Raw genomic sequence first — 15,898 nt, forward strand, 5'->3', positions numbered from 1 at the left:
AAGACCTGCACCGAAACAATAAGTGTTGTTGCCTTTTGGGAAACACTGAGTCAGCCTGACCTCAAATAGCTTTTCAAAGAAGCAACCCAGAAACCTCCCACGTCATGTGCGAGCCTCTCAAAAAGCGGGTGTGCAGGGGCCAAGGGACCGTTTTCACTTCACTTTGTGATGTCTCTGCTGTTCAGTGAGTTTGGGGCAGGGAAAAACCTGCTGCTGGCAACAAGCTGAGCGTAGCTCAGGCCAGAGAGGGACCCTGCCTTTGTAGCTGCGGTGCAAAACCCAGCCTGTTCAGGCTCCTGTTGTAACGGGGCGATGACCTGCAGAGCTGCGGGACCCATGGTGGTAGTGGGAGAGCGAGCAGAGCCAGCGGGCGCGGGGAGGTGTATGTGCTGAGCTCCACCGTGTGCACGCAGCTGGAGAGCCGTGCAGGGCTGCAGATACCACCCTGCAGCTCTGCCCCAGGTTGGGGTGAATCCCAAGGCGGGGGGGCCAGTTCGGCCTCTTGGGGGACGGAGGGGCTGGCTGGGCGGGGTGTGGGCTCAGGGGTGCTGCTCAGCTGGAAAACGCTGAGCCGGACCAGAAGCATTGCTGGGTACCGACAGCTGGTGCTGCTAGAATGACGCTGAAAACGGCGTCTAAAAATTGAAGTGTGAAAAGGGCCAGGGGCAAACCTGCCGCAGCAGTCGTGCAGTCGGGGCGCGCGAGGTGGGGCTGCCGTGCTGGCGGTGGGAGGAATGGGGGCTCTTGCTCCCCGCGCGCAGAGGCACTGCACCTTTGCCGACCCTCTTACAGCTGACCGCCCCGCTCGTGCAGCAGAGAAGGAAATGTCTTTTTGACAAACAAAAGCAGTTGAGATGGGGTGGGAGTAGGGGCCCCACACCACTTCCCCGTTTTGTGTTGCTCTGATTAAATTGTGCATTCAATGGGTCTTATGTTACAGACCCAGCTTACATTTGTCCAAAGGCTCTCGGGGATCTCGGGGTTTCTGCTCATAAAAGTCATAGTGTGCACCACGGAGCAGCAGCTCATAACATTTTATTGCTGTCTGAGATGGCGTGCTGGAGAAGCAGATCTTTTGAGAAAGAATAAAACAAAAATTGGAACCTAGTAAGAGCTGATCTTGTTGGAACTGTGTTCCTGCTAACGATGCCATTTCAGCGCGCGGAGGACCTGCTTCTCTGCTGTGGATTTCACCTCCTCAGAGGTTATTGCTCTTCTGCTCTCTGAAATAGCCTCTCAAAGCAGAGAAACGATTTCAGCCCCTAATACAAATTTAATTTATTTCTTCTAAACCTGCCATCCAGTGGTCCCTCCTCGCAGGCCCACAGAAAGGTATGCTGTGTTTTCCCAAGGGCTGAAGTTTTCTAACCAGATTAGAAGCCATTAGTTTCTCGTGAAGCTGCCTGGCCACGGCTGTTGTGCTCTGCTGTTCCCAAAGACAACGCCGCGCAGATGAAGCAGATGTCTCGGGCACCGCTTCGCCTCCGCTCCTGGAGCATTCCAGCGAAAAGGCCCTGCTGTCCGTAGCCCCGGGGGGAGCACGGCCGCAGTGGGTGCCAGCCCAGCCCCGAGGAGCCCCCCGGGACCGGCCCAGGGCAGCGCCTGCAGCTCTTGCAAAGCCCCCTGCTCTTAGCACCCTGCACCAGGGGCAGGCGCCGGGTGGGTGATGCCTTTCCCTGCCCTCCCCTGGCCCGCCGCCCGCGCTCCTCTCGGGCACGGCAGCCACGTAGGGCCCCTGGCACCTCTGCCTCACGGAGGGTCCCGCTGGGAGGGGGCTTTGCCTCTGCTTTGCCTCCTCTCTCGCACGGAACCGCCTTTCCCCTGCGTCCAGCTGGTCGGGCGCCGAGGGAGGAGACCATGGCGGGGTTTGGGTTAATCCAGTTCATTTTGCTGATGTCTCTCTGGGCAGCTCCTAGCTGCGGTGCTGCTGTCCCTCGTGCGTGTTCTCGGGGTCCCGTCTGGGGGGAACAGCCCACAGCGGGCAAATTCCCGCAGCAGGCAGGCCGTCCCCTCTCGCTCGGCCGCATCCTGCTCCGGAGCGTCTTCCGAGCCCGGGGTGCCGAGTGTGGCCCCACATCTGGCCAGTCTGCTTCCATATTCCTCTGGGCTTTAGAAATCATAGGCCAGTGTCCCCGAGGAATATGAATTACAAAAATACAGTCTGGCGGGCACCATGTGAATTACTGCCCATTAGTGGTGTTTTTCCCAAACTCTCCTTTTATAGCTCTTTATTCTGTTGTGTCAAAACTGATTTGTTTATACGGTTTCTGAGATGATGTTTCTCTACAAAAATATTTTTCCCGTAGTTTCGGATTGGTTCCCTTCCGCAGTCGGTAACGTCACCACTTGGCAGGGAGTCGCTGAACTTCGGCGTGTGCAGCCCCCACGCTGGCTGTGCTCGGCTAGCGAACGCGGCCCTCGGCAGCCTCTGTGCAGCCTGCTGCTCTCTCCTTCGCTCCCAGGGGAGTCCCGAGCGCACGGAATGCCCGAGACCTGATGCGAGGCGGTGTTATTGGGTTCAATACAGCTGTCTGGCCATGCACAAATTTTGTCACTGCTCAGTTCTCCTGCGCCCCTGACCGTGCTGAGGGCTGCGTCGCCACCAGACGGGCAGTTTGCAAGCTTGGCACTGCAGAGAAGGGACAGACCTTAAAACTGGAGTTTTGGAGAGCTGGCGGCTCCTTTCCCTGCTCCCCGCCAGGCCTCGCTGCCCCGACAGCACAGGGAGGAGGTGCCCGCTCGGCGCCGGCTCCAGTGTAAGATGACACAGGCCGAGATGAAATCATGCCCTGGGTGAAGCCGCTGGCAATGCTCCTATTGCCTCCAAGAGCATGAGGAGATCCGCCCGGCCGCTTCATTCGCATAAATCCCCACCGCCTGCCTGGCCTCCGTGCCGCTAGTCCGCATTACGCCAGCAAAAGGTTTGGCCCAGTTTTGCCAGGAAAGAAACCATCGCTCGCTCCGGTCCTCTCCGGCAGCACGGCTCTGTGCAGCAGCCGGTTATCGTCAGCAGCCGCCGGTGCTGCTTTCCTTCCGTGGGAGTGGCGCAGCCGACCCTTCGCGTCCTACGTTCACAATGGGGTCTCTATTTTAGCTGAGTTTGTACAGAAAAAAGGCGATGGTGCCAGTTTTGTAGGTTCCCCTCGCTTTGGGCAGCGCCTTGCAGATTTGTAAATAAAGGACTAAAGGGAGCAGAGCCCATCGCACATGCAGCCGCAGCCAGCCGTGCGTCCCGGCCGCTGCCTGCGCGGGGGCTCGGTGTCTGTGCCTCCGCTGTGCTCACTGCAGTCCCCGGGGCACGATCACGGCATCAGAATATTTTACTGCGTGGAGTGGTAATAACAGCTGAGGACTGGGCAAGGGCAGCGGAGCCCAAAACTTGATTATAACTGCTTGATCCCTGCCTCGCTCGCTGCAGGGTAACCGACAGCCTTACCATCTTATCCCTGTGCGTTAGAGACACTTGATGTTGTCCAGCTCCTCTGTGTTGGTCTGTATCTTGTGACCCTTCTGAATAATTGCCTTGAAATGCCAGTGCTCATTTATTTTCTTTTTATGTTTTATGGGAAATGAATGTACAATGCACTATGTGCCATTACTGTCCGTGAGGCTGATTTCTATCTAAGATGCATTTGAGTTATTAGGGGATGAACCAGCTCAGCGGTGACAGCATTGCTAAGGTGTTTTTTTCAAGAAGAAATGGCTCTCCAGGGCAGCAGCAGGAGCCAGGCAGACACGGGTGTGCCAGCCTGGCCTGAAAGGGAGCAGTGCCCCGCGGCGCTTGGCAGGCAGCTGCTGCCCAGCAGTGCTCTCGGCACCCCATTGCCCATCCGACGCCGCGCCCAGCCGGTGGGAAGCTCTGGGTTTGTGTGGATGCCACCGAGCAGTTTTGGTGCTGTGGTTTGCATGGCTCTCGGGAGCTCGGGGCAGGCCCCCAGCTCACTGCCCTCCTGCTGCAGGTGCCCACAGCCACGGGGCAATGGCCGTGGCCAAAGCCTGCGGGCACCTCGGCGGCTCCAAGCACGACCAGGACCAAAGCTTCCCTCCCCGCTGCGGCTGCGACCAGGCTGCTCCCTGGCCACGAGCAGCTCGCCAGGCACAGGCGTTCCCTCCTGCCGTGCTATATTAAACACACGCTGTGCTGTATTAAACGCGTATCGCCCTCCTGGATCTTGCTCCGCCCAACGTGCCCAGCTGCGCAATGGGAATAAAGCGGTCGGTTGCCACAAAGCTCTGTGACAGGGCGTTTGTTCACGGCAGCAGCGGCTCCAGCCCTTCTCCTCCTGTCAGCATTTTGCCCCGGCCGTCTCAAGTGTGTGCTGGTTTCTGACCTGCTCTGGGTAAAACCCAAAGGGTCTGTTCCTCTGCAGCCGCCAAACGCTGGCGGATCTGGGCGAGTCAGCGCAGGCAGCAGGTCCCCAGCACGCCTGAAACCGAAGCAGGTGCCAGCACCGCTGCGCCAGGCCAGGCTGGGCGCATCCCTGCTGCACCCTCCCCAGCTGCCCTGACCCGGGTGGCCCCTCAGCACCAGCACATAAGCCCTGTGAGCTGGACCACCCGGCCTGGCAGCGTGGCATCCCCTTGCCAGCAGCGTGGCATCCCCCTTTGCCAGAAGTGTGGCATCCCCTTGCCAGCAGCGTGGCATCCCCCTTTGCCAGCAGCGTTGCATCCCTTTGCCAGCAGCATTGCATCCCTTTGCCAGCGGCGTGGCATCGCCTTCACCAGTGGCGTGGCATCCCCTTTGCCAGTAGGGTGGCATCCCCCTTTGCCAGCAGCGTGGCATCCCCCTTTGCCAGTGGCATGGCATCCCCCTGCCAGCAGCCTGGCACCCCCTTTGCCAGCGGTGTGGCATCCCCCTTTGCCAGCGGCGTTGCATCCCTTTGCCAGCGGCGTGGCATCCCTTTGCCAGCGGTGTGGCATCCCCCTTTGCCAGCAGCGTGGCATCCCCTTTGCCAGCAGCGTGGCATCCCCCTTTGCCAACGGCGTGGCACCCCCTTGCCAGCAGCGTTGCATCCCTTTGCCAGCAGTGTGGCACCCCCTTGCCAGCGGCGTGGCATCCCCCTTGCCAGCGGCGTGGCACCCCCTTTGCCAGCGGCGTGGCACCACCTTGCCAGCAGCGTTGCATCCCTTTGCCAGCGGCGTGGCATCCCCTTGCCAGCGGCATGGCACCCCCTGCCAGCTGCGCCCTGGTGCTCCGGGCAGGCCGGCAGCCGGGGGAAGAGCCCCCGCGCCGTTTCCCGGCTGCTCTGTGCTCGCCCCGTGCCGGGCCTACGGGCGCTCCGGCGGGCTGCTGCTCGCCCGCGGGCTGCCCCGCACTGCCCGGCGGCTGCGGGAGGCGGCAGCGCGCAGCGGGGGCCGCTCCCCGGCCCGCCCCGCCCGCCGCTCTCCGAGCCCCCGCAGCGGGGCGAGCCGCGCCCCGCCGGGCCACGCACACTCCCGCACGGCGACCACAAGCTCGCCCTCGGCGCCGCCCCGGCCCTCCGCTGCCGCCCCCCGCCCGGGGCCGGGCCCTCCGCGCCCCCCGGCCGGCGGCAGGCGCCGCCCCCGCCCCGCCCCCCCCGCCGCTTTGTGCGGCCGCCCCGCGCTGCCCGCCACGCCCGGCTCCGCTCCGCTCCCGGCCGGCACCGCCCGGAGCAGCGGGGCGCGACACCCGCTCCGCTCCGCTCCGCTGCGCTGCGGCGAGCTCAGGTGGGTCCGGGGCCCGCGGCGGGCGGGCAGGGGAGGGGGCGGCTCGGGGCTCCGTGCGCCCGCATTCTGCCGGGGAAGCCGCCGGGGCGCGGCCCCCCCCCCCCCCCCCCGCCCTGCCCGGGCCGGAGCGGTGCCCCCCGCATCCCCGGCGGCTGCCATGGCAACGCCGGGTACCGCGCCGGCCCTCATCCCGCCGTTGCCTGGTGACCGGCCCCCCGCGCCCGGAGGGATGCCCCGGCCGGCCCCGCCGCGACCACCGCGGGTATCCCGGGGGCACGCCTGCCTCCCCCGTGCTGCCCGGCCGGGGTCTCGGGGAGCAGCGCCCTAATCCTCCGCTCCACGCCTTTGGCAGCGTTCCGGCTTCTGTTGTTAAATATTTTAGTAACGCCGTAGCAGCACGTAAACAGCCGAGTGCTTTATCCCGGGAAGGCGTACCGGAGGAAAGGAAGAGCGTGTCTCTCGGGGTGTGTAATTAATGCTTCCCGTAGAAACAGATCTCGGAGTCCATGTGGTGGAACTCGGATCTTGCAGGAATATTTCTGTGGGAGGGAAAGTGACAGGTGGTTTGTGTGGATGTGAATAAGCTTTGCAGCACGAAAGAGCAGCCTCTCGGGAAAAGCCGCGTCTGGATTAGGACTTGAAGCGGTCTCCGGCACCCATGTCGGCAAGCCCGCGGCGCTCCGGGGTGCTGCTGGGTCCCGTTGGGATTTTTAGTCCCCCTGGGTGGTTTTGCTCCCGGTTGGAAACGAAGACAAGCCCAGAGAGCCCCTGCCCGCACGCAGCAGGAGCGTGGTTCCGAGGTGGAGTGATGGGGAGCGCGTGAGGGAAAGCTGCCAGCGTGACGTGCGCTCGCTGCGGAGCCAGGCCACCTGTTGGAGCGTGCTCGTGGGCCTGCCGGAGAACATCCCCGTGCCCACGAGGTGTGGGGCTGGCTGCGCCGTCCCCTCCTCAGGCGCATGTTTTGCGCTCCCCTTGGAATTTCAGCTGCCTCCTTGAAACGTAGCCATTCAGGCTGATGACTCTCACATCGCAGAGGGTCGCGGTTTTGCCAGGAGCTTAGACTTTGGTGTTGAGGGCAGCTCCCCGGCACGGCAAACTGGCAGCTTCGTGCCCGGTTGTAACCCTGTGCCTGCCTTTTGGGCTGTTTGTGTGTTTCCAAAGCGTAAAGAGGTCACCAAACTCCATGGCTGTCGCATCGCTGTGCTGCCCGAGCACGGAGAAGGCACCGCTCGCACCGGGCGGCATGGCACAGAGGTGTCCTGCCGAGGGGCTGTGCCACCCCGCTGGCCCTCCTCGCGGCATGCAGCTGCAGCGGTGCCGGCAGGGACGGTGGCCACGCCTGGGGGGGACTTCTGCGTGCCTTGTGCTCAGCGGTGGTCGTGGCTGAGAGAGGAAGGAGAGAACGGAGAAGGCGAGAATGGAGAAAATGTCTGCTCTTTGATGCTCTGCTGAGCGTGGCAGTGTTGTGGTACCCCAGGACACGCGGGAGCTTGGAACAGCTTCTCTTACGCTGCTATTTCAGGGGTTTCGGGTGATCTGGATTTCTCTTGCCACCGGGACCTGCCAGGTAACCTCTGCTTTAAAGGCCTGACCTGTTTGACTCCCCTTGTGCTGCCCGGCCATGCCCCGCTCAGCGCGCGGAGCCCGGGGTTCAGCCAGGGCTGGGGAGCGCTGGGTGTGGCGGAGGACGGCACGGTTCAGGCAGGTGCACTGTTTCGGTTTACAGCACCCAATTATCTGGTAAGCAAACAAGGAGAGAAGAGGAGCAGCAGACTCCTGACAGGAGGTGGTGTTTACTGCTTCCCCGGAGCCGTGGGCTGGGTTCCCGCCTGCTCTCCCGAAGCCGGCGCTGCCAGGCGGCCATTAGCTCGGCAGTCATTGTGCTGGAGGTTTGCCTCAAATGAAGGGCTAGCCTCGCTGTTTCGTGCCTGCCGCTTCTCGTTTGGGAAACGTGTATCGTCGGGGTGAGCCGGGGACTGCGTGTGAGCCAGATAGGGCCAGGCAGCTTTGGCTGAGGCTCCCTGGCATTCTAGGGCCACTTGCCCGAGGCTGGAAGAAGCCCCGCAGGAGGCCAGTTTAATGCTGGGGTACAGGCGAGGGATGCAGCACAGGGTGCGCTCAGAGCCTCGCTTAGCCGCCTTCAGCGATCCCCTGTGATGGCGTGTTCTTGCAGGCATCGACCCGGCCAGGGCTGGTCCGTGGGGGTCCGCGTGTGAGTCTCGTTCAGCAGAAGCAGGGCTGAAGTTTGGGTTCCTGGGGGGCTCCTGGAGAGGGCTTCCTTTGAATAGCCTCTGCTTTGGGGAGATACCCCAAACCTGGTCTTCTAGCCGGTCAGCCTTTGAATCGGCACCGAATTTGGGAAGTGCCGCCCGTATCAGAGTGGCGAGGGCTGGAAATCTCTCCTTCTCTCTCATTTAGGAACACGAGGTGCAACAACAGGCGCATTAATAGGCAGATTGATGCTGACCTGAAATGGCAGAAGAGCACATCTAGGCATAGCTGGAAATGTCCATTCACACATGCACACTCTTAAACGCTCCAGGCAACTGAGTGCTGCTGTCACGGTATGGGGGGCTTTGCACAGAAACTAGAGATTTTAACTAGGTCTGATCTTCGGGAGATGCCCTGGGGACTCCTGACGGAAGGAGGAGGCTGCCCAGCGTTACGCTGTGATGGCTGAGACTCGACAGGGCTGATCTGTGCAAAAACAATGAAAAGGAAAATGGGACTTCAAGATTCAATGCCGTGACAAATTTACCTGCCTTGCTCTGGCACTATTTGCCGTGCTACAGAGAGCTAATCAGTGGGCAGGAGGCACTGGGTCTGCCTGCCCGGATTTCTCCCGCTCCCCTGTCTCACACACGCACGCTCCATGCGTGCACACACACTATCCCAATGACATGCAGAATTGCAAGGGGGGATTACCCAGCAGCAGGAGGCTGAGGGAGAGCTGTGACCGTGCCTTGCGCAGAGCAAAGCACGTTGGCTACGAGCTTGGCAGGGAGGCAGCAGGGCGCTGAATCATCCGGCCGGCTCTGGTGCCTGTGAGCTGCGCCCGCGTGGCTACGGGCGGCTCCCGGCTCCGGTTGCCCGAAGCCCAAGCACAGCGTGGGGAGGGAGCGGCGAGGGTGGCCCTGGCGCTGCCGCCCAGCCCTGACTCACACCCACGCAGGCGAGCCACGGCCCCTGCGCGGCAGCAGCCTGACGCGGCGTCTGCCAGCTGCGCTGGGCAGGACGGGACCGAGCCCCAGCCGGGTGCCGCCTGCCCTGGGGTGCTGCTCCGGGGGCTACTAGCCCTGGCTGGGGGCCCACAGGGGCCAGGCTGTGCCGGGGGGGCAGCCGCGGTGGTGCCGGGGCCGAGCAGGGTGCCCCAGGGCGGTGCTTTCCGAGGGCATCCCTGGGCAGCGGGCCCTGCCAGCGTGCAGGTGCGAGGGCGGCTGCGTGGGCACCACCCGCGAACCCTCACCGCGGGGCAGGTCCGGCCGTGGCCGCCTCGGTGGCGCAGGGTTAGTCCCCCAGCCTGCTCTCGTCCCCATGCTACGGGAGAGGGGTTCAGTGAAAGCACGGGCGAGCCCCCAAACAGAAAACTCCACGTATTTCCTCGGGCTGCGTCATTGCCGCCTTCACCCGGGAGCCTCTCCCAAATGCCTGATGTCCTCCTCCTGGCACCTGCTCTCGCTCTGCCATGCAGATGGGGATGGGGTGTTAAACACTTGTTTTTTGCTCTTCAAACTGCAGGCTGGGACGAGGGGAGGGGGAGGGAGAACTCTGGGTACCGCTGCCCCGCTTCCTGTGCTGCTCTGCTTCTCTCTGTATTAAGGCAGATCTTGCAGCTTTAACAGGAAAAACCCATGTTTTGATTCAAGTCGCATGCGAAGTGCACGCGCTGCCCGTTCCCCGTGGTTTGTACGGGTGCATGACTGCAAACTTTGTGTCGCTAATGGGGAGAAAACGGGGAGATTTCTGCCCGGCAACGCAGCGCGGGCGAGGCGTGGGCTGTGCCGCGGGGCCGGGCACGGGGCTCCGTCGCTCATCGGGCAGCTGTTATTTTTCCGCTGCCTTTGTGCAAAGCTGGATTCAGCCTGAACGGAGGGCAGGGAGCGGCGCCTTCGTGCCTTGAACGCTGCGGTCTGAAGGCGCGAGCGGGGAAAACGGCAAAGCCTTTGCAATGTTTGCTCTTCTCACTTTATTTCAGCTTCACGAAAAAGTGGGTGGGCCAGCTTGAAACAACCCAAAAAACCTGTGGCACTTCGCAAAGCATATGCTTCCTTGGAGGAGAACTGGGCTCATTTGCACTCCAGAATGCTGTGTTTGTTTTTCTAGCAAGGACACCGCCAATCCTGATGGTTAACTCGTGCGGAGAGAAGTTCTAGCGTGCGGAAGTGTGTGAATTTGGGGAATTGAGTTAGAAAAACAAAGAACATATGTGTGCTGTGTGCTTGGCTTCGCAAAAAAGTGAACTCTGCTGCACTAAATGCACGGAGCCAAAAGCTGAGCGGAGGACTGGAAACAACGTCTGTGGCTGAGCGGGGCCCCAGCGCTGGCCCGCGTCCTCGGCGGCTGCGGAGGGCTGGCGGCGGGAGAGCGGGGAGCAAAGCCTTTGGCGGGTGCCGGAGCTGGGAGACGTTCGCTTTCGTTAGTGCTGGCAGCGCAGCCAGGCAGCCAGCACCACGGCTCGTGCGTTTCGGAAGCTGCTCTGGGACCTCTGGCCCGCGTGTCAGACCCTCTCACCGTTGCAGGCAGGGCCGTCCTGTGCTGTAAAGCACCTTTCCAGGCGTCACTGGGAGCACCCCGAACTTGAAGAGGTGCGAGGGCTGATGGCGTGCATGGCGAGTGACTCGGGCTGAGCCCGAGGGCTGCGGGCTGCGAAATGCTGCCTTCAGAAAGCGCCGGGGCTGCCGGCTGCGCGAGGGGAGCGTGCGTGGGGCGAGCGCGCCCGGCCGGCACCCGGCGCTCGCACCAGGACTGCCGGCAGCAGAGCTCGGCCCCTGGGAGAGGGCTCCCACACGCCTCGGCTGGGGTGGCGGGGCTCAGCGCAGGGCAGGGACGGTTGTGAATAGTGCCGAATTCCCGAGTGCGTGCTCCAGGGGATGTCGCTGAGCTGCTGCTGCAGTAGCAGTCAAATAAGGGCAAAAAACCCAGTCAAAAGCTGATGAACGATTTGTTCAAAAAATAAAGGCATCGTTAATACACTACAAGAGCCAATTAATACCGTTCATCTAGCAATGGCATGTGCTGTGTTGCATCTCCTTGTGCACATACAACACCCTCCTATTGGGTAATGACACTGATTTTGCGCTGGCAGCCTCGGCAGTAAATAGACAAAGGACATGAGATAAAGCACATAGGAGAATGTGCAACTAGAAGTTGCTGTATCGCCAGCTGTTGGGTTCTTTGTACGTGTTTCTAAGACCTGGTAATTATCCAGAATTACGTGCCTCAGCAAACGAGGGGGCTTGTCTGGGCACCGGGAGCCAGCGGCACGCTCCAGCGCGGCGTGGCAGCGCAGCCCCGCGCTACACAATGGCAGCGGCAGCTGCAGGCAAGGGAAATTAAACCCTCCAGTGTTCAGATAAAACACATTTACTTCAAAATGACAAGACATGGAAGGGGAGGGAAGGACGTGAATTATCATGGGACGCAACTTGTTACGATGAATACATCGGGTTCTGGAAACGTGCTCCCCACGTTCGCGGGGCCGGGCGCCGTGCTGGATGCTGCTTCCTCCGCAGGCGCGATGGGAGCTGGCTCCCGAAGGCAGCACCGGGGACCGGCTGCGCAGCAAAATGCTGCTGGGGCCAGCTTTGGCAGGTGATGGGCGCTGCTGAGCCCACTCCTTGTGGGCCATTTCTGGGCACCTTCGCAGCACAAACCAGGCCGAGGGGCCGGCAGCAGGATCTGGGGGACCCTGGTGCCCCGAGGAGCCGGCCTGGGGTAGCTGAGCTGCCTCCCCCCGCCGCTGGCAGCGGGGGTGGGCTGGGATGGAGGTTGCATCCGAATCGGGTCAGGCTCTGGAGGGGCTGAGTAGCACCATGCTGGGGATCTGCATCCGCCAGCCAGCTGAATTCCTGCTCTGTCGAGGGCCCCTTTCTTACTGGCGCTAATCCAGCGTAGCAGCTGCAGCAGCTCTGTAGCACTCTGTGCTATCAGTGCCGCGCAGGGCGCCCGATAACCCCCCTTCCTCCCCCGCGCGGGCAGCAAGCCCTCGCGCTCCCGCACCATGTATGGCCATCGAGCCCTGTGCTCGGGGCGCCTGCTGACTGCCTGGCAGCAGCAAAACACAAACAAGCAGAGCCCTGCACCCGGGCGGGCGAGCCGTGGGCGGCCGGGGAGGCAGCGCCCAACCTGCCTCTGCGCTCCCGAGCCCCCGGCTCGCTCCCTCGAAGGAGACGCGTCTGCCAAGCCCTCTCCTCCTGGCAAGAGGTGTCCCCCGCACGCAGCCACCCCCCAGGAAGCGGCGGCTGGGGCCGCAGTGCCCGTGCCAGCTGGCAGGACGGAGGGCAGCCATCCCCTGGCCCTTGCCTGTCCCCTCGGGAGGAGGAGAAAGGACGCTGGTGCCGGCCCCGCGGTGCCAGGGGCCAGTTCATAGGTACCGGGTGCGCTGGCGGGGCCCTCCCTTTGCAGAGCAGCGGTGTCAGCTGGTCCCAGCAGCTTTGGGTGCCCATCCCAAGCGGGTGCAGCAGCAGCTCGGGGTGCGGAGATGTGCAGCCCCTGCCCCGAGCTGGCAGGGAGTGTCGCAGCCCCGCCGCCGCGTTGTCACACCCAGGCTGGCATCCCTCGAGAAGGGTCTGCGCTCCGGCCGGGCGCCCCCGCGCAGGGGCAGCGTTGGTGCTTGTGGAGGGGCAGGGATGGGCTCAGCTGTGACGGGGCACCGAGGGCTATGTGCGGTCCCTCCTTGCTGCTGCAGGTGAGCGTGGGGAGCTGGGGGGGGCAAGCGCGGCCACGAGCTCATATCCCACCAGGGCCGCTGACCTCATTGTAGGAATGTGCTGTAATTGCTATGCTAATTGGGACAAATTAAAGCATGCTCTGGGTGAAGGGCACAGCACCGACCTTGATGGAGAGATCACAGCCCTTGTGCTGGCCCCATTGCCTGCAGCGCAACCTTGAGACTGCACTGAGATCTGTGCCAGGAGCAGAGCCAGCGGTGCAGAGGTGCTTGAAAATATGTCACAGAGCCCCACAAAAAGTCTGTGTGTCTGTCTGCTGAAACCCTTCCCCTCCTTTGCACCCAGGAGCTGCCGTGTCCCCGTCGGGCTGGGCGCAGCTATGGCACCGGCTGTCGTGGCCGGGCCCCCGGCTGCTGCCCAGGGCCAGGCTGGCTCCTTCTCCCAGCGTGGGCTGCAAGGGCTGCGCAGCCCTGCCTGCCCGCACAGTCGGGCACGGGCTGCCTCTGGTCCCTCCGGTGCCCCCCAGCCCCGTCGCGGTGCCCTCCGTCAGCCGCCCGGGTGCTGAGCCCGCTTCTCCCCTCTCTCGCAGCAGCCATGGAGGCAGTGCTGATCTTCCTCTGCTCCCTGATGGTGCCGGCGGCTGTGGCAGACGGTGGGTGCCAAGCGGTCCCGCGGGCGGGAGGTGGCAGGGGCGCGGGAAAAGGCTGCGGGGCCCCGGAGGACGGTCGCCCCTCCGATCCAAGGGGGCTGGAGCGGGGCGTGGGGCGGCAGCCCCAGCGGGGAGCGGGGCGGTGGGGGGCTGCAGGGGCTCGGCCGGAAGGCTTGCTCGCCTCACACCCCTCGTCTGCTTATTTGCAGTGGGCACCCAGGAGAAGGAGGAGGACCCCTTTAACTACGGTGAGCGCCGCCGTGCGTGGGGATGGGTGTGCTGGCGGGGACGGGTGTGCATGGGCGATGGCGAGCAAAAGAGGCTGCCCCACGAGCAAGCCCCCGTGTCTCCTCCCTCCAGATTACCAGAGCCTGAGGATCGGGGGGCTGGTGTTCGCCGTGGTCCTGTTCACCGTCGGCATTCTCCTCATACTCAGTAAGTCAGGGACCATGTGGGTGCTGGGCATGCGGGTTGGGGCGGTGGGGGCCATTCTCATGGGGGGCAGCTGTTGGGAAAGGCCGTGGCCCGTTCCCGCTTTGGCCACGCTCATGTCGCTTCTCTCCCCTTGCAGGCAGGAGGTGCAGGTGCAGTTTCAACCAGAAGCCCAGGTGAGTGAGGGCAGCGTCTCCCTTGGAGAGCCTCTCTGCCCTGTGCTCAGCTCTTCCCGGGCTCCCTCCCGCAGCTGGCAGAGTGGCCGCGCTCTCAGAGCGTCCCTTTCGGGTGCCTGGTGCCCAAAGCAGAGGCGTGCTCTGCTGCAGAGCTCCTGGGTGGTGAAGCAGCTCTGCACGCTCCCCGGGCACCTTCCCCGGCGTGCCCCCGCGCTGCCGGGCATCCCACCCCCTGGGACGGGGTGCAGGTCCCAGCCGCCCTCACTGTGCACCTCTTTCTTGCAGGGCTCCGGGGGACGAGGAGGCTCAGGGCGAGAACCTGATCACCTCAAACGGTAAGGTCGCCCGTCCCGCGCCGCACGCGCTCTGCCGCTGCTGCTGCGTCGCACTCGCCTGCCCGCGGAGCACGCAGCTCTGGGCAGGCGCTGCGAACAGCTCTGCTCTTCCCTTTGCAGCAACGGGAGCACAGAAAGCAGAGAACTGAACAAGAGCCATGCGGTGAGTCCCAGGGCTGCCGCAGCCCGGCCCAGGCCAGCGTGGGAGGTGGCACGAGGGCTGTCGTGGCCTCAGTGCTGGGAAGGAAGCGGGGGCAGCTGGGGCTGTGTAGGGGGGCAACAGCGGGGCTCCGAGTAGACCAGTCTGCTGGACTGGGCAGCTCTGCATCCCCAGCTCGGTGCAGCAGCGAGCCCTGCTAGGGGCTGTGGCGGGGAAACATGCAGTGCTGGCGAGGTCCTGGGTGTCTTGTGATCAGCAAGCCCCCGCAGCCCAGCAGGAAAAGGAAGCATCTGTCCGGATTTTCCCTTGTATTGTGTTTCCTTTCCTTCTGCTCCTCCACCCCAAAGCGGTTTTATTTTTAGGGCCTCTAGAGAACTGAGCACAAGTCCCCTGGGGCATCTCGGTCCTCGCCGGCAGTCAGAGCTCCCCCGAGCTCCTGGGCCACGGCCCGCTTTCGGAGAGGGGGGCAAGTCTGGAGCCCGTGCTGGCGGGAGCGCGGTTTGTGCTGCTGGCGGGCGAGCCCTGCGCAGGGAAGGGCGGCAGTGCTGCTCCCAGCCTGACGCGCTGCTCTCCTTCCCGTGCAGACCCACAGACCTGAGGACAGATGCTCGGACCGCAGATGCCAGTGGCCTGCGAGGAAACTGAAATCGCAGCAACAGGTCCCTCTAAGGAGATGCGAAGCTGCTGTGTCTGTGTTACCCTCTGTACTTCAGCACCGGTTCTCTGTTTACTAACCCGACTTAACTCCGCTCACCGTCCTCTCTGCCTCCCGTGGTGTGTAATGTTGACGTGAGATGATCATTACCGCTAGGGCTAGTTGTTGCTGATGTTGTAATAGTGACTTTCTCTTCACTTTTCTCGTGCTGTGGATGTGATTCTGGCTGTGTGCAGCTGGCAGGCGCTGCCCCTCTGGGCCGCCCCCCAAGCCCAGGATGGGGAGCCGCGGGGCAGGGCGGCACGGGCTGCGGTGCAGGGAGCCCGCTGCAGCCCCAGCGGGGCCCCGCGTCCCCCCACCCTTCCCGGAGCCGCAGGCTCGTGGGTCCCCCCGGCTGGCTTTGGGCAGGGCTCGGGGACCAGCCCGGTGGCATTCCGGGGGCCTGCCCAGCGTGACTCGGGACCGCGCGTTGCCGTTTCAGCAATAATCCTCCTGCGCACCCCCGGCCCAAAGGCAGCCGCGGCGAAGGGCGAGTCAGGCGGGGACGTCCCACAGCTTGGCTGCCCTGGGTGGTGGCACCTGGGTGCTGGATTTAAGGCTGAAGGCAGCTCCCCTTTCTCACCCGCTCGGCACTCCCTGTTTGTGTCCCTGGCTAAAACCAAGCCGTCTGTGGGGGATGCTGTTCCGAATGTGAGGAAAAGCTGTGGCGGCAGAGAAGCCCGTGAAATCCCCCAGCAAGGTGACCTGTGAAAGAGGGCGGCCGTGCAGCGGTGACCCTGCTAACCAGCACAAAGCAGTTCCTCGCCAACGCTCTGCCTGCCCGTGAGAGGGAGGTGGGCAGGTCAAACAGTCTCCGAGGGCTAAAGAGAAACACGGGCTGAAGGGAAGACCCTGTCCTTGCTTGTCTCCGGCA

At 63.2% G+C, this 15,898-nt stretch overlaps 1 protein-coding gene across 8 annotated transcripts; it reads left to right on the top strand.

Moving 5' to 3' along the window:
• The first annotated feature begins 5,664 nt into the window (after window positions 1-5,664).
• Window positions 5,665-15,182, top strand: FXYD6 (FXYD domain containing ion transport regulator 6). 8 transcript variants are annotated; one of them, XM_075723389.1, is made up of 8 exons: window positions 5,665-5,688; window positions 13,171-13,230; window positions 13,437-13,475; window positions 13,588-13,662; window positions 13,799-13,835; window positions 14,121-14,170; window positions 14,291-14,333; window positions 14,915-15,182. In XM_075723389.1, the coding sequence occupies exons 2-7, from the start codon at window positions 13,173-13,175 to the stop codon at window positions 14,317-14,319; spliced, it is 288 nt and encodes a 95-aa protein (XP_075579504.1). In that variant the 5' UTR covers window positions 5,665-5,688; window positions 13,171-13,172; the 3' UTR covers window positions 14,320-14,333; window positions 14,915-15,182. The 8 variants fall into 8 exon arrangements, with proteins under 8 accessions (XP_075579504.1, XP_075579499.1, XP_075579500.1 ...); XM_075723384.1 differs by having other exon boundaries at window positions 5,666-5,688; window positions 13,168-13,230; XM_075723385.1 differs by lacking the exon at window positions 5,665-5,688 and adding an exon at window positions 12,043-12,284 and having other exon boundaries at window positions 13,168-13,230.
• The last annotated feature ends 716 nt before the right edge of the window (window positions 15,183-15,898 follow it).

Source organism: Pelecanus crispus, chromosome 19, assembly GCF_030463565.1.
Source record: "Pelecanus crispus isolate bPelCri1 chromosome 19, bPelCri1.pri, whole genome shotgun sequence".
Lineage (NCBI taxonomy): Eukaryota > Metazoa > Chordata > Aves > Pelecaniformes > Pelecanidae > Pelecanus > Pelecanus crispus.